Raw genomic sequence first — 14,805 nt, forward strand, 5'->3', positions numbered from 1 at the left:
AGAGTAGGTAAAAAAGAGCCAAGTACAATTTCACAATAAAAATGTTTTTATACTGTGAAGACTATGTTAATTTGTTAATGATGAGAGATGGAGGAGAAGCTAAAATGGTTTCATGACATTTCATCTATATGTACTAAAAAAAAATCTTTAAAAAATAAAATATTTTATTTGACAGAGAGAGAGAGAGCACAAGCAGGGGGAGTGGCAGGCAGAGGGAGAAGCAGGCCTCCCCACAGAGCAGGAAGCCAGATGGGGGGCTCAATCCCAGCACCCCGGGATCATGACCCAAGCCAAAGGCAAGACACTTAACTGACTAAGCTACCCGAGCACCCCCAGATTCTTGGTGTATTTTAAAAATGCTTACCAACCTCTTACTTCTCATGCTTTAAACTAAAATATATAGAAATTCTAAATCCATTAAAGAAACTATATAAAATCATAGTAATAATTTTTTTCTCCCTTCTAATTTGTCCCCTGCAGCTATGGGCATCAATAATGGCTATCTAAAGCAAATAGCTGTCACATATTTCTCCCCTCTCCTACCACCAACTTAAAAAACAAAAAAAGCTGGGACACCTGGGTGGCTCAGATGGTTAAGCGTCCGCCTTCTGCTCAAGTCATGATCCCAGGGTCCTGGGATCGAGCCCCACATCGGGCTCCCTGCTCCGCGGAGAGCCTGCACCTCCCTCTGCCCTGCAGCTCCCCCATCTTAGATGCTCTGTCTCTCTCTCTAACAGATAAATAAAATCTTAAAAAACAAAAAAGTTATTAAGCTAGCTGACAATAACATTATTAAATAAAATATGATTTGATTGAAATTCTTGAGTGGGAAGGTATCCTAATTATGCCTTAATGTGTAATAATAACCAATAAGTATTTATTGATTACTATTGAAAGACCAGCACGTTGTGAATAGTTTATGTGAAACTGCCCTTACGTCTTTGTAAAAACCTCTAACGTGTCAGGAAAAACAAGAAATGTGGTCCATGGAAGGAATACGGACTGAATGACAAGATGGTACAGCATTCAACCTTAAAATAAGGACATTTTGCCCTTATCCTTTTGGCATTTGATAATAAATATTTGTACTTAAGATCTTGTTTTCAAGTTAGCTGCTATTTAAGAAGCTAATGTTATATTAAAATATTTTAATTAGGCAATGTACTAGTTTTACTCTGTACAGTCAGTTTCTGAAGTAAATACCAATTTCATATTTAGTGTATACCTGCTCAGCCCTTTTTGCTAATTCACGTTGGATCTTCCTCTTCTCTAACATATCCTGCTCAATTCTGCGTCTTCGTTCCTCCTCCGTTCTCTTTCTTTGTTCCTCTTGTCTTTGTTTCTCCATTTCAGCAAATCTACCTTTAACAGTTCCTAAGAACATATGAAACATGTTTGATATTTTGCTATGTTTCCCGTTTTGCAATTTATTTCCCTCTCAAGTTTCTTACCTGTTAGCTTTGGGACATAAGCCTTTTCTACTTTCGAAGATACCTCTTCCTCATCATCAGAAGCAAGCATTTCTTTAATCTAAATGGTTAAATAAATATGAACATGTCCAAAATTTAGACTAAATTATATTATATACCGAGTTTGAAATTAACTTATAAATACAGAAAATTATTTTATAGTTAATATAAAATATGGTTAATGTGAATAATAATGTGTAAATTAAAAAGATGAAAATTAATTTTGCACAAGAATAAAATAAAATAAAATAACCTCCTGCTTTCTCCTGTTCCATTCTCTCTCTCTAATATATTGTTCTTTTCTTCTTTGTTTTTCATCTCTAGATCTCCTTTGATTTCTTTCTTCCCTGGCTCTCTGCATGGCTTCAAACTTATCCTTTACATCACCCTTGCCAAGTTTTGGCACATAGGTTTTTGGGACAGGTTTAGATGAAGAAAGCAGAATCTTCGTTAGAAGAAAATAAAGAGAAGAAAGTTAAAAAAAAATAAGATAGGAAGAAATCAAGTAAAGATAGATCAGAATAAGCAATATAAGAAATACTTATTGAAACAAAATAGAAATGAGTTTGAAACATTTGTACAATCATAATCTGATTATTTTCTAAAGTCTAAGTATGAAAAATGAAATTTAGAAAATATGAATAAAAACTTATTAATATAAAGAAGTTCCATTTTGTAGGTATGTTCCCCTGAAACTGAAGGCTAGTAAAATATAAAAATTGAATACTGGATTCTAATTTAAAACAATATATTTTCCTACATTATTAAAAATTCAGATTTGACATCTCTTACTTAAAAGATACCAGGACTAATTTCAATAAATAAGGTGAAAGTGAAAACAAGGCAAAAGTTTAGGCTTTCAAGTTTAAAGCCTACTTCATATGTCAATGCTCTTGCTTGTTTCCCTATCAAATATGAATAAAACTGAAGGGCAGTCCTTTATTCCCATGTATGGCCGAGATGTGCCAGGGTCTTCACATACAAGCAGTGATTTAGAGGTTGACTACTACACAACCCATCTAGAACCTCTGTACACCAACATTAAAAATGTGTAAAAAGGCTGTATCATTCCAAGTAGGTTGACCTCTGAGATGGCAAAAGAGCTTCCCAGGAAAGGAGGAATCTAGTAAAAGACTGGAGGAAAGATTTCCCTCCACTGTAAAACCAGGAAAACCAATTATTTTCATCGTTTCAAAAATTAAGCAGATTGCTAAAAAATTTCAGTAAATAAAACGTTGGTGCCTCAGAACATCAAACCCTTTTCTCCTAGTGATAATGGCAAGTTACTTATTAATCTGTGGCATACCCAGCCTCTATTTTATTATCATCTTATGATGTCATTGGCCATTTAAGGTTTTTTTAAACTTCATAATTTTGGGGTGTCAGCAACTGAACTCTTCTTACTACAACTCCAAGTACAGCCAAGAGCCAGAAAAAGGTGAAGAGAAGTTTTGCTGCAGCTGCTGGAAGAAGTAGCTGAGAAGGAGCCTCTCCTGAGAGTGAATTATTGCTTTCTCCTAAAGATATACATCAAATCTAGTTTTTTAAATACTAAAAAAAGTAACTTCTAAGACTTATTAAGGTATTAAAATTCTGTTCAAGGTGCTAGCCATCACATCCGCTTCACCATCATTCACAAATTTAATAATTATGCTGCCAAGATTAGAATCCAAATGAAAATACTGGGCCCAAGAACAGCCTGTGAATTTTAGCTTTTACATTTTCTATCCTGACACTAGGTCATTATGAACTGTGACCTTTCCACCAAGCAGCTCTACCATTTCCGCAGCTCTATAGTCAATCCTACGTTTCCCCCATTTTTTTTTTTTTAACGTTGGAGACTTACCTCAGCCTTTTGGGAAATATCATTCATGTTTGCTGTATGTGGTCTCACGGTGATTTTAGAGTTTTGTATATTTTTGCACCTGAAGAAATAGATTAGTACTGAATAACGATTTTTAATTACTTAATTCTTAATATGCTATGTATTTTTGTAAACAGAAACAGCATGTTAATTGCTCCTCAAAAAATACTGACACAATCCAGGCAAGTAATAAACTGGAATAACCTTCAGCTCCTTTTCCCAAGATTCAGGGTATAGAAGGGACAAGGCACATGGCATTAAGAGATCCTTATAGGGGCATCTGCGTGGCTCAGTTGGTTGAGTGTCCAACTCTTCATTTCAGCTCAGGTCATGATCTCAGGATCGTGAGATCAAGTCCTGCAAAGGGCTCCATGCTCAGCATAGAGTCTGCTTGAGTTTCTCTTTCTCTGCCCTTCCCCTTGCTCATGTACACACACTCTCTCTCAAATAAATCTTAAAAAAAAAGATCCTTATAAATTTATGGTCCAGAATAGCGTGGTCAATGTATCAAGAGCCCTTGCAAAGAATTATTCTGGAGTGCCTGGGTGGCTCAGTAGTTAAGCATCTGCCTTCGGCTCAGGTCATAATCTCCAGGGTCCTGGTATCGAGCCCCGCATCGGGCTCCCTGCTTGGCAGGAAGCCTGCTCCTCCCTCTCCCACCCCCCCTGCCTGTATTCCCTCTCTCGCTGTGTCTGTCAAATAAATAAATAAAACCTTTTTTTTTTAAAAAAAAAAAAAGAATTTTTATTCTGCTGTTACTGGGTATATTATTCTATAAATATCAACTAGCTCAAGGTAGTTGATGGTGTTATTTAGATCTGTGTCTTTACTAATTTGTGTGTGTGTGTGTGTGTGTGTGTGGCCTAGCTCTTCTAACAGTCTTCAACTATGTGGAATTGGCTATTTCTTCCTTTAATTCTGTTATTTTTTTCATGTAATTTCAAGCTCTTTTAAGTGCATGTGCATTATGATATCTTCTTTTTGAAATTACTCCTTCATCAGTATGAAATTTCCTTTTGATCTCATTGTCTTGAACTTATCTGATATTAAAATAGCCACACCAACTTTCTTAAGTTTAGTCTGCATGATGTATATAATTTTCTAGGCATTTACTTTATATTTGTCCATATAATTGGACCTTGCTTTTTTGAAAAACCAATTCTGATATCTTTTAATTGCAGCATTTATTCCATTAACATTTAATGTATTTATATGCACGGACTTAAGCCTACCATTTTACTATTCTTGTTTGCCTTTTTCTTCCTCTATTACTCTTTCCCTACCTACTTCTGAATTGAGTAATTTTCAGAATTTTATCCATTGGCTTAAAAAATTTTAACAGCTTTACTAATACACATACAATAAACTACACTTTCAAAAAGTGCACAATTTGGGGCACCTGGGTGGCTCAGATGGTTAAGCATCTGCCTTCAGCTCAGGTCATGATCCCCAGGTCCTGGGATCAAGCCCCATGTCTGGCTCCTGGTTTGGCGGAGAGCCTGCTTCTCCTTTGCCCTCTGCCTCTCCCCTGCTCATGCTCTTGCTCTATCTCTCTGTCTCAAATGAATAAAATCTCTAAAAATAAATAAATAAATAATGCACAATTTGATAAGTTGATATATGTATGTCCTTGTGACACCATAACCATAATCAAGAGAATATATGCATTACCCACAAAGGTTTTCTCAGACCCCTTAACTCCCTTCATTTCTTGCTTCTCTCACCCCCATCCCCAGGCAGGTACACTTTTGGTCACTGCATATTAAATTTTCTATAAATGGAATCAGATTGTATGTACTCTTTTGTCAGGCCTCTTTACCCAGCATAATTATTTTTGAGATTCATCCATGTTGTTACATGTATCAATAGTTCATTCCTTTTTAGTACTGAATATTAGTCCATTGTATGAATATACCACAATTTGTTAACCATTCATCTGTTGATGGATATTTGGGTTGTTTACAGTTACTATTACACATAAAGTTACTATGAATATTCATGTACAAGTCTTTTTTTTATGCTTTTTTATTTCTCAAGTAAGTAAAGTATAATGGCTAGGCCTTATGGTAGATGTATAACTTCTTTCTTTTTTTAAGATTTTATTTATTTGACAGAAAGAGAGACAGCGAGAGAGGGAACACAAGCAGGGGAAGAGCGAGAGGGAGAAGCAGGCTTCCCGCTGAGCAGGGAGCCCGATGCGGGGCTTGATCCAGGACCCTGAGATCATGACCTGAGCCAAAATCAAGAGTGGGATGCTTAACTGAGTCAGCTACCCAGGTGCCTAATTAGTGAGCTTTATGAACCTTGAAAAAGTTAGTGTAACTCTTTGTTCCTTTTTAAACTTGTTTAGACTATTCTGAGTCCTTTGAATTCACATATAAATTTTAGAATCAGGTCGTCAATTTCTGTAAAAATGCCTGCTGAGATTTTGATTGGGACTGCATTGAATCTGTAATGACATCTTGAGTCTCTCTTTTTTTTTAAAGATTTTATTTATTTATTTGACAGAGAGAGATGGTGAGAGGAGGAACACAAGCAGGGGAGTAGGAGAGGGAGAGGTATCCTTTTAACATAAACATACTGATAAATTCAATTTGATAAAACTTTAAGTTTTGCATCCATGTTTATCGGAGATATTGGTCTGTAGTTTTATTTTTTTGTAACATCTGCTTTTGTTAACGGAGTAATACTGCTCTCATAGAATGAGTTGGGAAGTATTTCTTCTTTAATTTTCTATAAGACTTCCCTCATGTACAACTGATAATCATTTTTTCCTTAAATGTTTGCAAGAACTTTCCAGTGAAGCCATTGGGGCTAAAGTTTTCTCTCTGGAAGAAGACAATATGATGGAGGTGGATGGGACAGGATTCCATGTAATTATTAACAAAATCCTAACTTTTGTTGTTCAGTGAGCCTGTGGATGATTATTACATTATTAACAATACTTTCCTAATAAAAGCAGGCCATGCATGACTGTGTATCATTACCAAGGTTTGTGAGTAATCTAATTCTGTGTGCCTGAGATAAAAATAACAAATAGCTCTAGTCCTGAGCTATTACCTGAATCACTCGGTCATATCTAGAGTTACCTATTAGAGATTTCTTCTTGTACAACCAATAAAATTTACCCTTCATTCTCATAGCTTCTCAAACCTTAGAATTATTTCCAGTTCATTCTTCTTTTAGATCTCCTAAATTATGATAGATTGTCAAGATTTGTGAATGTTTCTTTCAAATTTGTTCATATATATTACTTCACTGTTTTCACTGCCTCCATAACAACATAGGTGAGCCTTTATCACCTCACACTTTGATTACAATTTGATAATCACACCTAAATCCAAATTTCAATTCTGTGCTTCCTAGTTAGGATTAGATAACATATGTGAAAAATTCTAGAATAATACCTAACAGTAGGTACCCATAATTTTGATTAATTTCATTATTCATGGTCTCCCTCACTACCTTTTTTACCCTCTTCAGTAAAAAACTACATTTCCGTGCCAGTGAGCACACATTAATATATTATTTGTGTAATCTAAAAGAGTAATACCAAAGGGTAAAAGGAAATTTTGAGCAATCTCACATAGGATTATAGGGATTGATAAATTTAGCTAAATTAACTGGCCAGAGGGAACTTCAGAGAAAAAAATTTTTTTGGGGGGGGTGAAATGAAAGAAAATTGTGTGGTTTGGTGATGGTGAAAAATTAGCCTGTCAAGAACAGTCCTGGAGAATAAATGAATCAGCTACCTTCATTTAATTTTTTAAAAATCTTCAAATTATATCTTGACTTATTTATAGATTCAGAATAAAGTAAGTTTAATTTTTAAATTCAGTATGAGTAAAACCAGTGAAAATAGTCTTTTAAATAGCATGTCAGTATTCTGAACTCTGAAAGTCTGTGAAAATTTGAATAGTATTAACTTTAACTTCTTTAAAGAAAATATGAGCAAGTGATCCTTTGCTGAGTTTGCTCTGTTCTGCATTTTGATGATTAAAAACCTGTAGCAAAATAAGTTTATTGGCTTTTTGTCTTACAGACTTGTCTTTTAAGGTGTAGATTACAAACCAGTAGGAATTCCTATCTCTTAAATAGTTTTATGTTAGAGAAAAAAAATTTCAAGATCAAGCAGGCAAATATCTATATGCTTCCTTTATATTTTTTATTATTTTTAAAGATTTTATTTAGAGGGAGAGGGACAAGAAGACTCCACACTAAGCGCAGAGCCCGATGCAGGGCTCCGATCCCACAACCTTGAGATCATGACCGGAGCCAAAATCAAGAGTCAGAGGCTCAACCAACTGAGCCACCCAGGCACCCCAGGATTCCTTTATAATTTTTAAAAGGTGTGACTCTGCCTGGTAGAAACAGCATTATATTCCAGTTGCTAACCCAGTTGTCTTTCTGTGCTAAAGTTAAAGGTATGAATTTGACTACGTTTGGATCATTAACTTCACAAGAAAGAATTCTATTCCACAGTCCTTATCAAAACTATCTCACTAATACATCCTTGGATCACATATGAATCAAATGATGATAATAATCCAAGCTAACATTTATGGAGCCTTTACTGTGTGCCAGGTAATGTGCCAAGTGTTTAACAAGCATTATTTCATCCACTCCCCTCAATAACCCTTTCAGGTAAAAACTATTATCCACCCTCTCTCAAAATTTCCAAGCCCAGTAATTTTAAAATTCTTAAGTGGTTCCGGGGCACCTGGGTGGCTCAGTCGGTTAAGCTCAGGTCATGACCTAGGGTCCTGGGATCAAGTTCCACATCAGGCTCCCTGCTCAGTAGGGAGCCTGCTTCTCCCTCTGCCTCTCTCCCAGCTTGTGTTCCCTCTCTCTCAAAATAAATAAAATCTTTAAAAAAAAATAAAATAAAATTCTTAAAATATTAAGACGAGAATAGTATCTTTGAGTTTATCTAATAGGTTTGAACAATCTGTACATTGTTACAGATAGGAAAACTGAGACTTAGAAAGTTAAGTAACTCGCCCAGGACCACACAACTAATGAGTGGTGGACACAGGATAAACACAGGCAGACTGACTACAGGGTCCGCAGTCTTACCTAACACTGTATTATGCTGATGCCAAAAAAATAGTACAACTGTTGTGTCTGGTGGAGGGAGGGGAATACCAACCAGCTTAGAAGGCTTAACCTACTAGTATAGTTAAATTATTTGAGAACCATAATTCTGAGCAGCAGAAATATACTGGAAGCTCAAAAGACATGACTGATAGTATTCTCTACATTTAATGAATTTGTAGTCTTGAGCTGGCAACTGGCAGTAGAACATGGTGCTGGTATTTTGCCCCATGTGAGCACAGTTTTTATTTAAGTAAGTTTATTTACTCTTAAATTGATATGTGCTAGCAGTTATTCTCTTAGAATTACTTTGAGTTAAGGAGACCCCAGAGTTAAGTTATTAAATGATTCTCAAGTACTGAATGAAAAGCAGTTAACTCAGCTGGTTGTGGTTTAGAATTCATTTAGTGAATCCATTTACCTGTGATAGGTACCGTTTTCTCTGATTTTAAAAGTGCCCAAGTCAGCAACATGCAAGTTGGCCTTCCTTTTGTTGTAATTAATGATAGTGAAAAATCAAGTAACAATATTCACATGTATGTCAATCTCTTAAGGAATGACCTCTCTCATCATTCTGCTAAACTGCCAAGAGTAGTTTGAATTTATCTAGCAGAACATTATTTAACAGTGTCCTCCTACAGTAACCAAATTCACTTTTAATTGTATGATGACAGTGGGGATTTTGGTTTTATGAGGGATTTTTAAAGTATATGTGATTCCAACAAAGTCATGACATAGCCCCTGAAATGTTCAAAAATTATTTGATTGTCACACATGTTAGTGAATCTCAACACTGAACTATAAATTCATCAAGGAAGTTCCTGTGGAAGGGAGTCCAACAGTACTGACATTTGTCAAGGAATGGATCATTATGCTAAACTGCAGCTGAACATTTTCAGTTTCCTTAAATCCTCTCCTTTCTGTCTCCTACCACCCTCCCTTCATCCTCACTCCACAATGTCCTACTCAGGCCTTCCTCCCAGAAGGGCACAATGACCTGCAACTCTGCCCAACCTGCCTCCCTCTCATATATCAGCCAACTAGGGACCATGTCTTGGACTAAATAATAGCTGCTTAATATGTAAATGATCATAATTTTTTGTGGTCAATGTGTATGATATAAAAATTCCAGATCATTAATATACAGAAATATGTTTCATTTCTATACACTAATAACAAAATAGCAGAAAGAGAAATTAAGAAAACAATCCCATTTACAATTGTACTAAAAAGAAAAAAATACCTAGAAATATATTTAACCCAGGAAGTTAATTTTCTATATGCTGAAAACTATAAGACATTGATGAAAGAAATTGAGGATGACACAAACAAATGGAAAGAAATAATGCTCATGGATTGGAAGAATTAATATCATTAAAACTTCTAAAACATACCCAAAGCCATCTACAGATTCAGTGCAATCTGTATCAAGATACTAATAGCATTTTTTATAGAACTAGGACAAATAATTCTAAAATTTGTCTGGAACCACAAAAGCCCTCAAATAGCTATAGCAATCTTGAAAAAAACTGGAGGTATCACAATCCCAGATTTCAAAACATATTACAAAACTGTAGTAATTTAAACAGTATGGTACTGGCACAAAAAGAGACACATAGATCAAGAGAACAAGATAGAGAGCCCAGAAATAAATCCACACCTATATGGTCAATTAATTTACAACAAAGGAGGCAGGATTATACAAGAGGGAAAAGACAGTCTTTTCAATAAATGGTGTTGAGAAAACTGGACAGCTACATGCAAAAGAATGAAACTTGTCTTTCTTACACCATACACAAAAATAAATTCAAAATGGATTAAAGACCTAAATGTGAGACCTGAAACCATGGAATTCCTGGAAGAAAACACAAGCAGTAATCTCTTGGAAATCGCCCCTAGCAACATATTTATGGATAGGCCTCCTCAAGCAAGGGAAGCCAAAGCAAAAACAAACTATTGGGACTATACCAAAACAAAAAAGGAAACACAGCAAAGGAAACATCAACCATCAAAAAGGGAACCTACTCTATGGGAGAAGATATTTGCAAATGATATATCCAATAAGGGGTTAATATCCAAAATATATATAGAAGTTATACAATTCAACACCAAAAAAAAATCCGACTAAAAGATAGGCAGAGGACCCAGACAGACATTTTTTCAAAGATGTTCAGAGGGTCAACAGACATATGAAAAGATGCTCAACATCACTAATCATCAGGAAAATGCAAATCAAAAACACAGTGATATAACCTCACACCTGTCAGAATGACTAAGTATCAAAAAGATAAGAAATAAGTGTTGGCGAGGATATGGAGAAAATGGAACCCTAGGGCACTGTTAGTGGGAATGCAAACCGGTGCCACTGTGAAAAATGGTATGGAGATTCCAGTGCTTGTCATTCTAATTGTCATATCTCATTCAAAAAGATAAATGCACCCCTATGTTTACTGCAGCATTATTTACAATAGCCAAGATATGGAAGCAACCCAATGTCCATCAGTGGGTGGATGGATAAAGAAAATGTGAAGTCACACACACACACACACACACACACACACACACACACACACACACACGAATATTACTCAGACATAAAAAAGAATGAGATATTGCCATTTGGGACAACACAGATGGGTTTACAGGGCATCATGCTAAGTCAAATAAATCAGGGAAAGACAAATACCCTATGATTTCACTTATATGTAGAATCTAAAAAACAAAGAAACAAACCCAGTAAACTCTTAAAAACAGAGAACAAACCAGTAATTACCAGGCAGGTAGAGGGATAGGCCAAATACACAAAGGGAATTAATTAAGTACAAACTCCAGTCATAAAATAAGTAAGTCACGGGAATGAAAAGCACTGCATAGGGAACATGGTGACATGGTGACAAATGGTGACTACGCTTATCATGGTGAACACTGAATAATGAACAGAATTATTGAATCAATATGTTGTACACCTAAAACTAATAGAACACTGTTAATTACACTTCAATTTTTAAAAATTGCATATTCAGGTTCAATCTTGTCCTAATTTTTCATAAACCCTCTCCCATACAAAAATTTCCAAACCCCTGAATTTTTAAATTTGGCAAGAGGTTAATACAAATATATTTTGAAGGGGAGGGGGTGGGGGGATGGGTTAGCCTGGTGATGGGTATTAAGGAGGGCATATTCTGCGTGGAGCACTGGGTGTTATGCACAAACAATGAATCATGGAACACTACATCAAGAACTAATGATGTAATGTATGGTGATTAACAATAAAAAAATTTAAAAAACATATATTTTGAAGTCTTCCAAAATATTCTACTAGAGCTTTTATTGCTTAAGGACCTTTGAGGCAAAATGTTCGGAATTATATCCTGATGACACGTTCTCAGTTAACTGCTGATTTTCTCAACACATTAAGCAGACGGTGATGATGGAAGAAACACTGGAGTTAGAACCAGAAAACTTGTATTAGTGTTTCTGTTTGGACTGTTTATTAGATGCATGGTCTTGGACAAGCCACTTTACTTCCGTGAACTTGTTTCATATATAAAATAAGAACAACAATGCCTTTCTCATTATATTGCCCCATAAAATGGACAGTTCCCCCCTTCAGAATGTCAAGACTGCATCTGACATTCTCAGCCACTCCTTCACTCTGAAATCCTCCTCCCTCAGCTCCACGGTGCTGCTCTCCCTGTTCTTCCATGTCTCTGACCATTCCTTCTGTCTCCTCTGAGAGCTTCTCGGACTCTCTCCGCTTCTTCGATGCTCTCTGCCCACACGTTTCAGTCTTTGCCCTTTTCTTCTCACTCTACACTTTTTATTCGGTGATGTCATACACTTTGGTAGTTTGCACTGTCTCGTGAGCCTCATCTCTGTCTACATCTTCCTATCACCCACATGGAAAAACTGGTACGCCTCAAGCCTTTGCACAGCTAGCTCTCTCAGCCTCAAGTTCTGCCCATTCCCTTATCTGTTAGCTAACTCCTACTCATCTTTTAGGTCATAGATAGTCATTTTTCTCCAGCAAGTCTTCCTTGACTCCACAAGACTGGATTATGTGCTTCTCCCATGTGTATTTACATTGCACCCACATGCTTACCCTGACTGTAGCATTTACCATAATGTATGGTAATGGACCACTTTCTTGACTCCCTCTCTACCAGAATGTGAGCTCTTTGAGAGTACAGACTGTAGTTTATGCATTACTGTGTCCACAGCCTGTGGCATGTGCCTGGCATACAGAAGACATATGTAATAATTGTTTACTGCATAAGTAAATCCTGCCAACTTCAAGGTGAAGCACTTTAGAAACAGTTAAAAATTGTCTGGATATAATGTATTACTATCATTATGATTTTCTTCATGCAGGAATACAATATAAATAGAACACACCATTTATTACACAAATATTTATTAAGCATCTGCTATGTGCCAGGCACTCTGCTGAGCATTGAGAAATACAATTCAATGAATAGCAGATGCTCTCCCTAGTCTCATGCTGTTAACAGTCTCTTGGCCAAAACTCTCAACAAAAGCCTTGAAACAGGATTTTTAATGGTCCAGTCTGCTTTACTATCTACAGACACAGGTAGGATTTGTTTGTTCGTTCGTTCGTTCGTTCATTCATTCATTCGAGGGAGGTGTGGGGGGGCAGAGGGAGACAGAGAGAGAGAGAACCTCAAGCAGACTCCCCGCTGAATGTGGAGCCCAACACAGGGATCGATCTCACGACCCTGAGAGATCATGACCTGAGCTGAAATCAAGAGTCGGATGCTGGGGCACCTGGGTGGCTCAGTTGGTTAAGCATCTGCCTTCGGCTCAGGTCATGATCCTGGGGTCCTGGGATCGAGTCCCGCATGGGGCTCCCTGTTCAGTGGGGAGCCTGCTTCTCCCTCTCCCTGCCTCTCTGCCTACTTGTGCTCTTTCTGTCAAATAAATAAATCTTAAAAAAAAGAATCGGATGCTTAATGGACTGAGCCACCCAGGCTCCCCAACACAGAGTTCTAACATCAACCATCTCTGATACAGAACTGAAAGGCAGCATGCACCATACCCCCACCTTCCAGTTAGATGCCCAAGATAATGACCTCCATCCTCAGACTACTTTTTGTACTTCTCTTATGTCCACTTGTACATCTGGTAGACTTTATGCTCCTTTCCCAGATTACAGCAGATTGGTTCCTTTCCAGTGCCTGCCTCAATGTCATTAAATAATAAATTATAATTTAAAGTAAACCCCCAAAAGCTATCACAAAGATTTTTAATATTCATGTAGTAATCATCAAAACTGAGAAGTCTAAAAGATCCCATTCCTTTGACCCAACTTTTATTTCCTTAATGAACTGTTTGTACTTATGTTAAAATCTGCTACTGGATATTTACAGAAGATTTTCAAATTCATCTTTTGGGAACATAGTCTCAAAATCCAAATACCATTCAATTAGACTAATTTTATCATTGCCTCCCACTTTCATGCTCTTTAATATGCTATTAGTCAACATTTCACCTACCAGCCTATAAACTCATGTGGAATTTGCCAATTTAGAACAGAGACCCCAAGCCCTCCTTCAATTTCATATAATTATAGTTCCCAGAAATACTCATATATATTTAGTATTCACATGTATTACTGTCATTTTTATTAATAAACTTACAAGATGAGAAGCTATAAAATTCAAAGTATCCACTTTAACAGTTTTCTCTTCTTCAGAATCCTGATAAACATTTTGAGTATCAAGTCTTTTCCATAGGTCCCAGAACCCAAGTGTGGTGAGTACATAAAGTTACCTCAGTTTCTATAGGGAAGCTGTTTTAATGCAGTTTTTTCAAAGTTCTTAACTGATTACATATTATCAGAATAATGATTTTAAGTATTCATGATTAGTAAAATGAGGTTTAAAAAAGTTCCCATAGAAACTTCTAGCCATGATTCCTTTGGTTTCTAATAGGGTAACAAGTCACCATTCCTTATGTCTTCATCAGGCTCACCTACTCAACTATCGCATCCCCTACCCCTCTGTGCTGCTATCACTCGAGCTCTGAGGCTATTAACTGCACAGGGCAGCATGGATCGCAATTAAAATTCTCATCTAGGCTTGTTAGGACTTCTTCAGGCTCTCTCAGACCTGGTTTCCCTTCCCATTCCTTCAACCTCTCACCTAACATACACATGCAATAGCTCATTTCCACCTCCAAGAGGATTCTTTTTTTTTTTTTTAAGTTTTTATTTAAGTAATCTTTTCACCCATTGTGGGGCTCAAACTCCCGACCTCGAGATCAAGAGTCACACTCCTCCATCTAAGCCAGCCAGGTGTCCCCTTCCAAGACAATTCTTTTTTTTTTTTTTTTAAGATTTTATTTATTTATTTATTTGAC

The 14,805-nt window shown here is 36.5% G+C and overlaps 1 protein-coding gene across 9 annotated transcripts in view; it reads right to left on the bottom strand.

The window, feature by feature from the left end:
• The window catches only part of NEXN (nexilin F-actin binding protein), a 42,937-nt gene that overhangs the window by 17,712 nt on the left and 10,420 nt on the right, over positions 1 to 14,805 (bottom strand). For 7 of the 9 annotated variants that reach the window (XM_073896475.1, XM_073896468.1, XM_073896469.1 and 4 more), the window contains 4 exons: positions 3,316 to 3,394; positions 1,723 to 1,914; positions 1,452 to 1,530; positions 1,226 to 1,374 (listed from right to left, as the gene is read on the bottom strand). In XM_073896475.1, the coding sequence (XP_073752576.1) occupies positions 1,226 to 1,374; positions 1,452 to 1,530; positions 1,723 to 1,914; positions 3,316 to 3,342 (447 nt within the window). In that variant the 5' untranslated portion in view covers positions 3,343 to 3,394. The remainder of the gene's footprint in view (positions 1 to 1,225; positions 1,375 to 1,451; positions 1,531 to 1,722; positions 1,915 to 3,315; positions 3,395 to 14,805) is intronic. The other 2 variants (XM_073896474.1, XM_025871936.2) reach the window with 1 other exon arrangement.

The sequence above is a fragment of the Callorhinus ursinus genome, unplaced genomic scaffold, assembly GCF_003265705.2.
Source record: "Callorhinus ursinus isolate GAN/ISIS: 27379988/994484 unplaced genomic scaffold, GSC_fseal_2.0 scaffold9, whole genome shotgun sequence".
NCBI classification, from domain to species: Eukaryota; Metazoa; Chordata; class Mammalia; order Carnivora; family Otariidae; genus Callorhinus; species Callorhinus ursinus.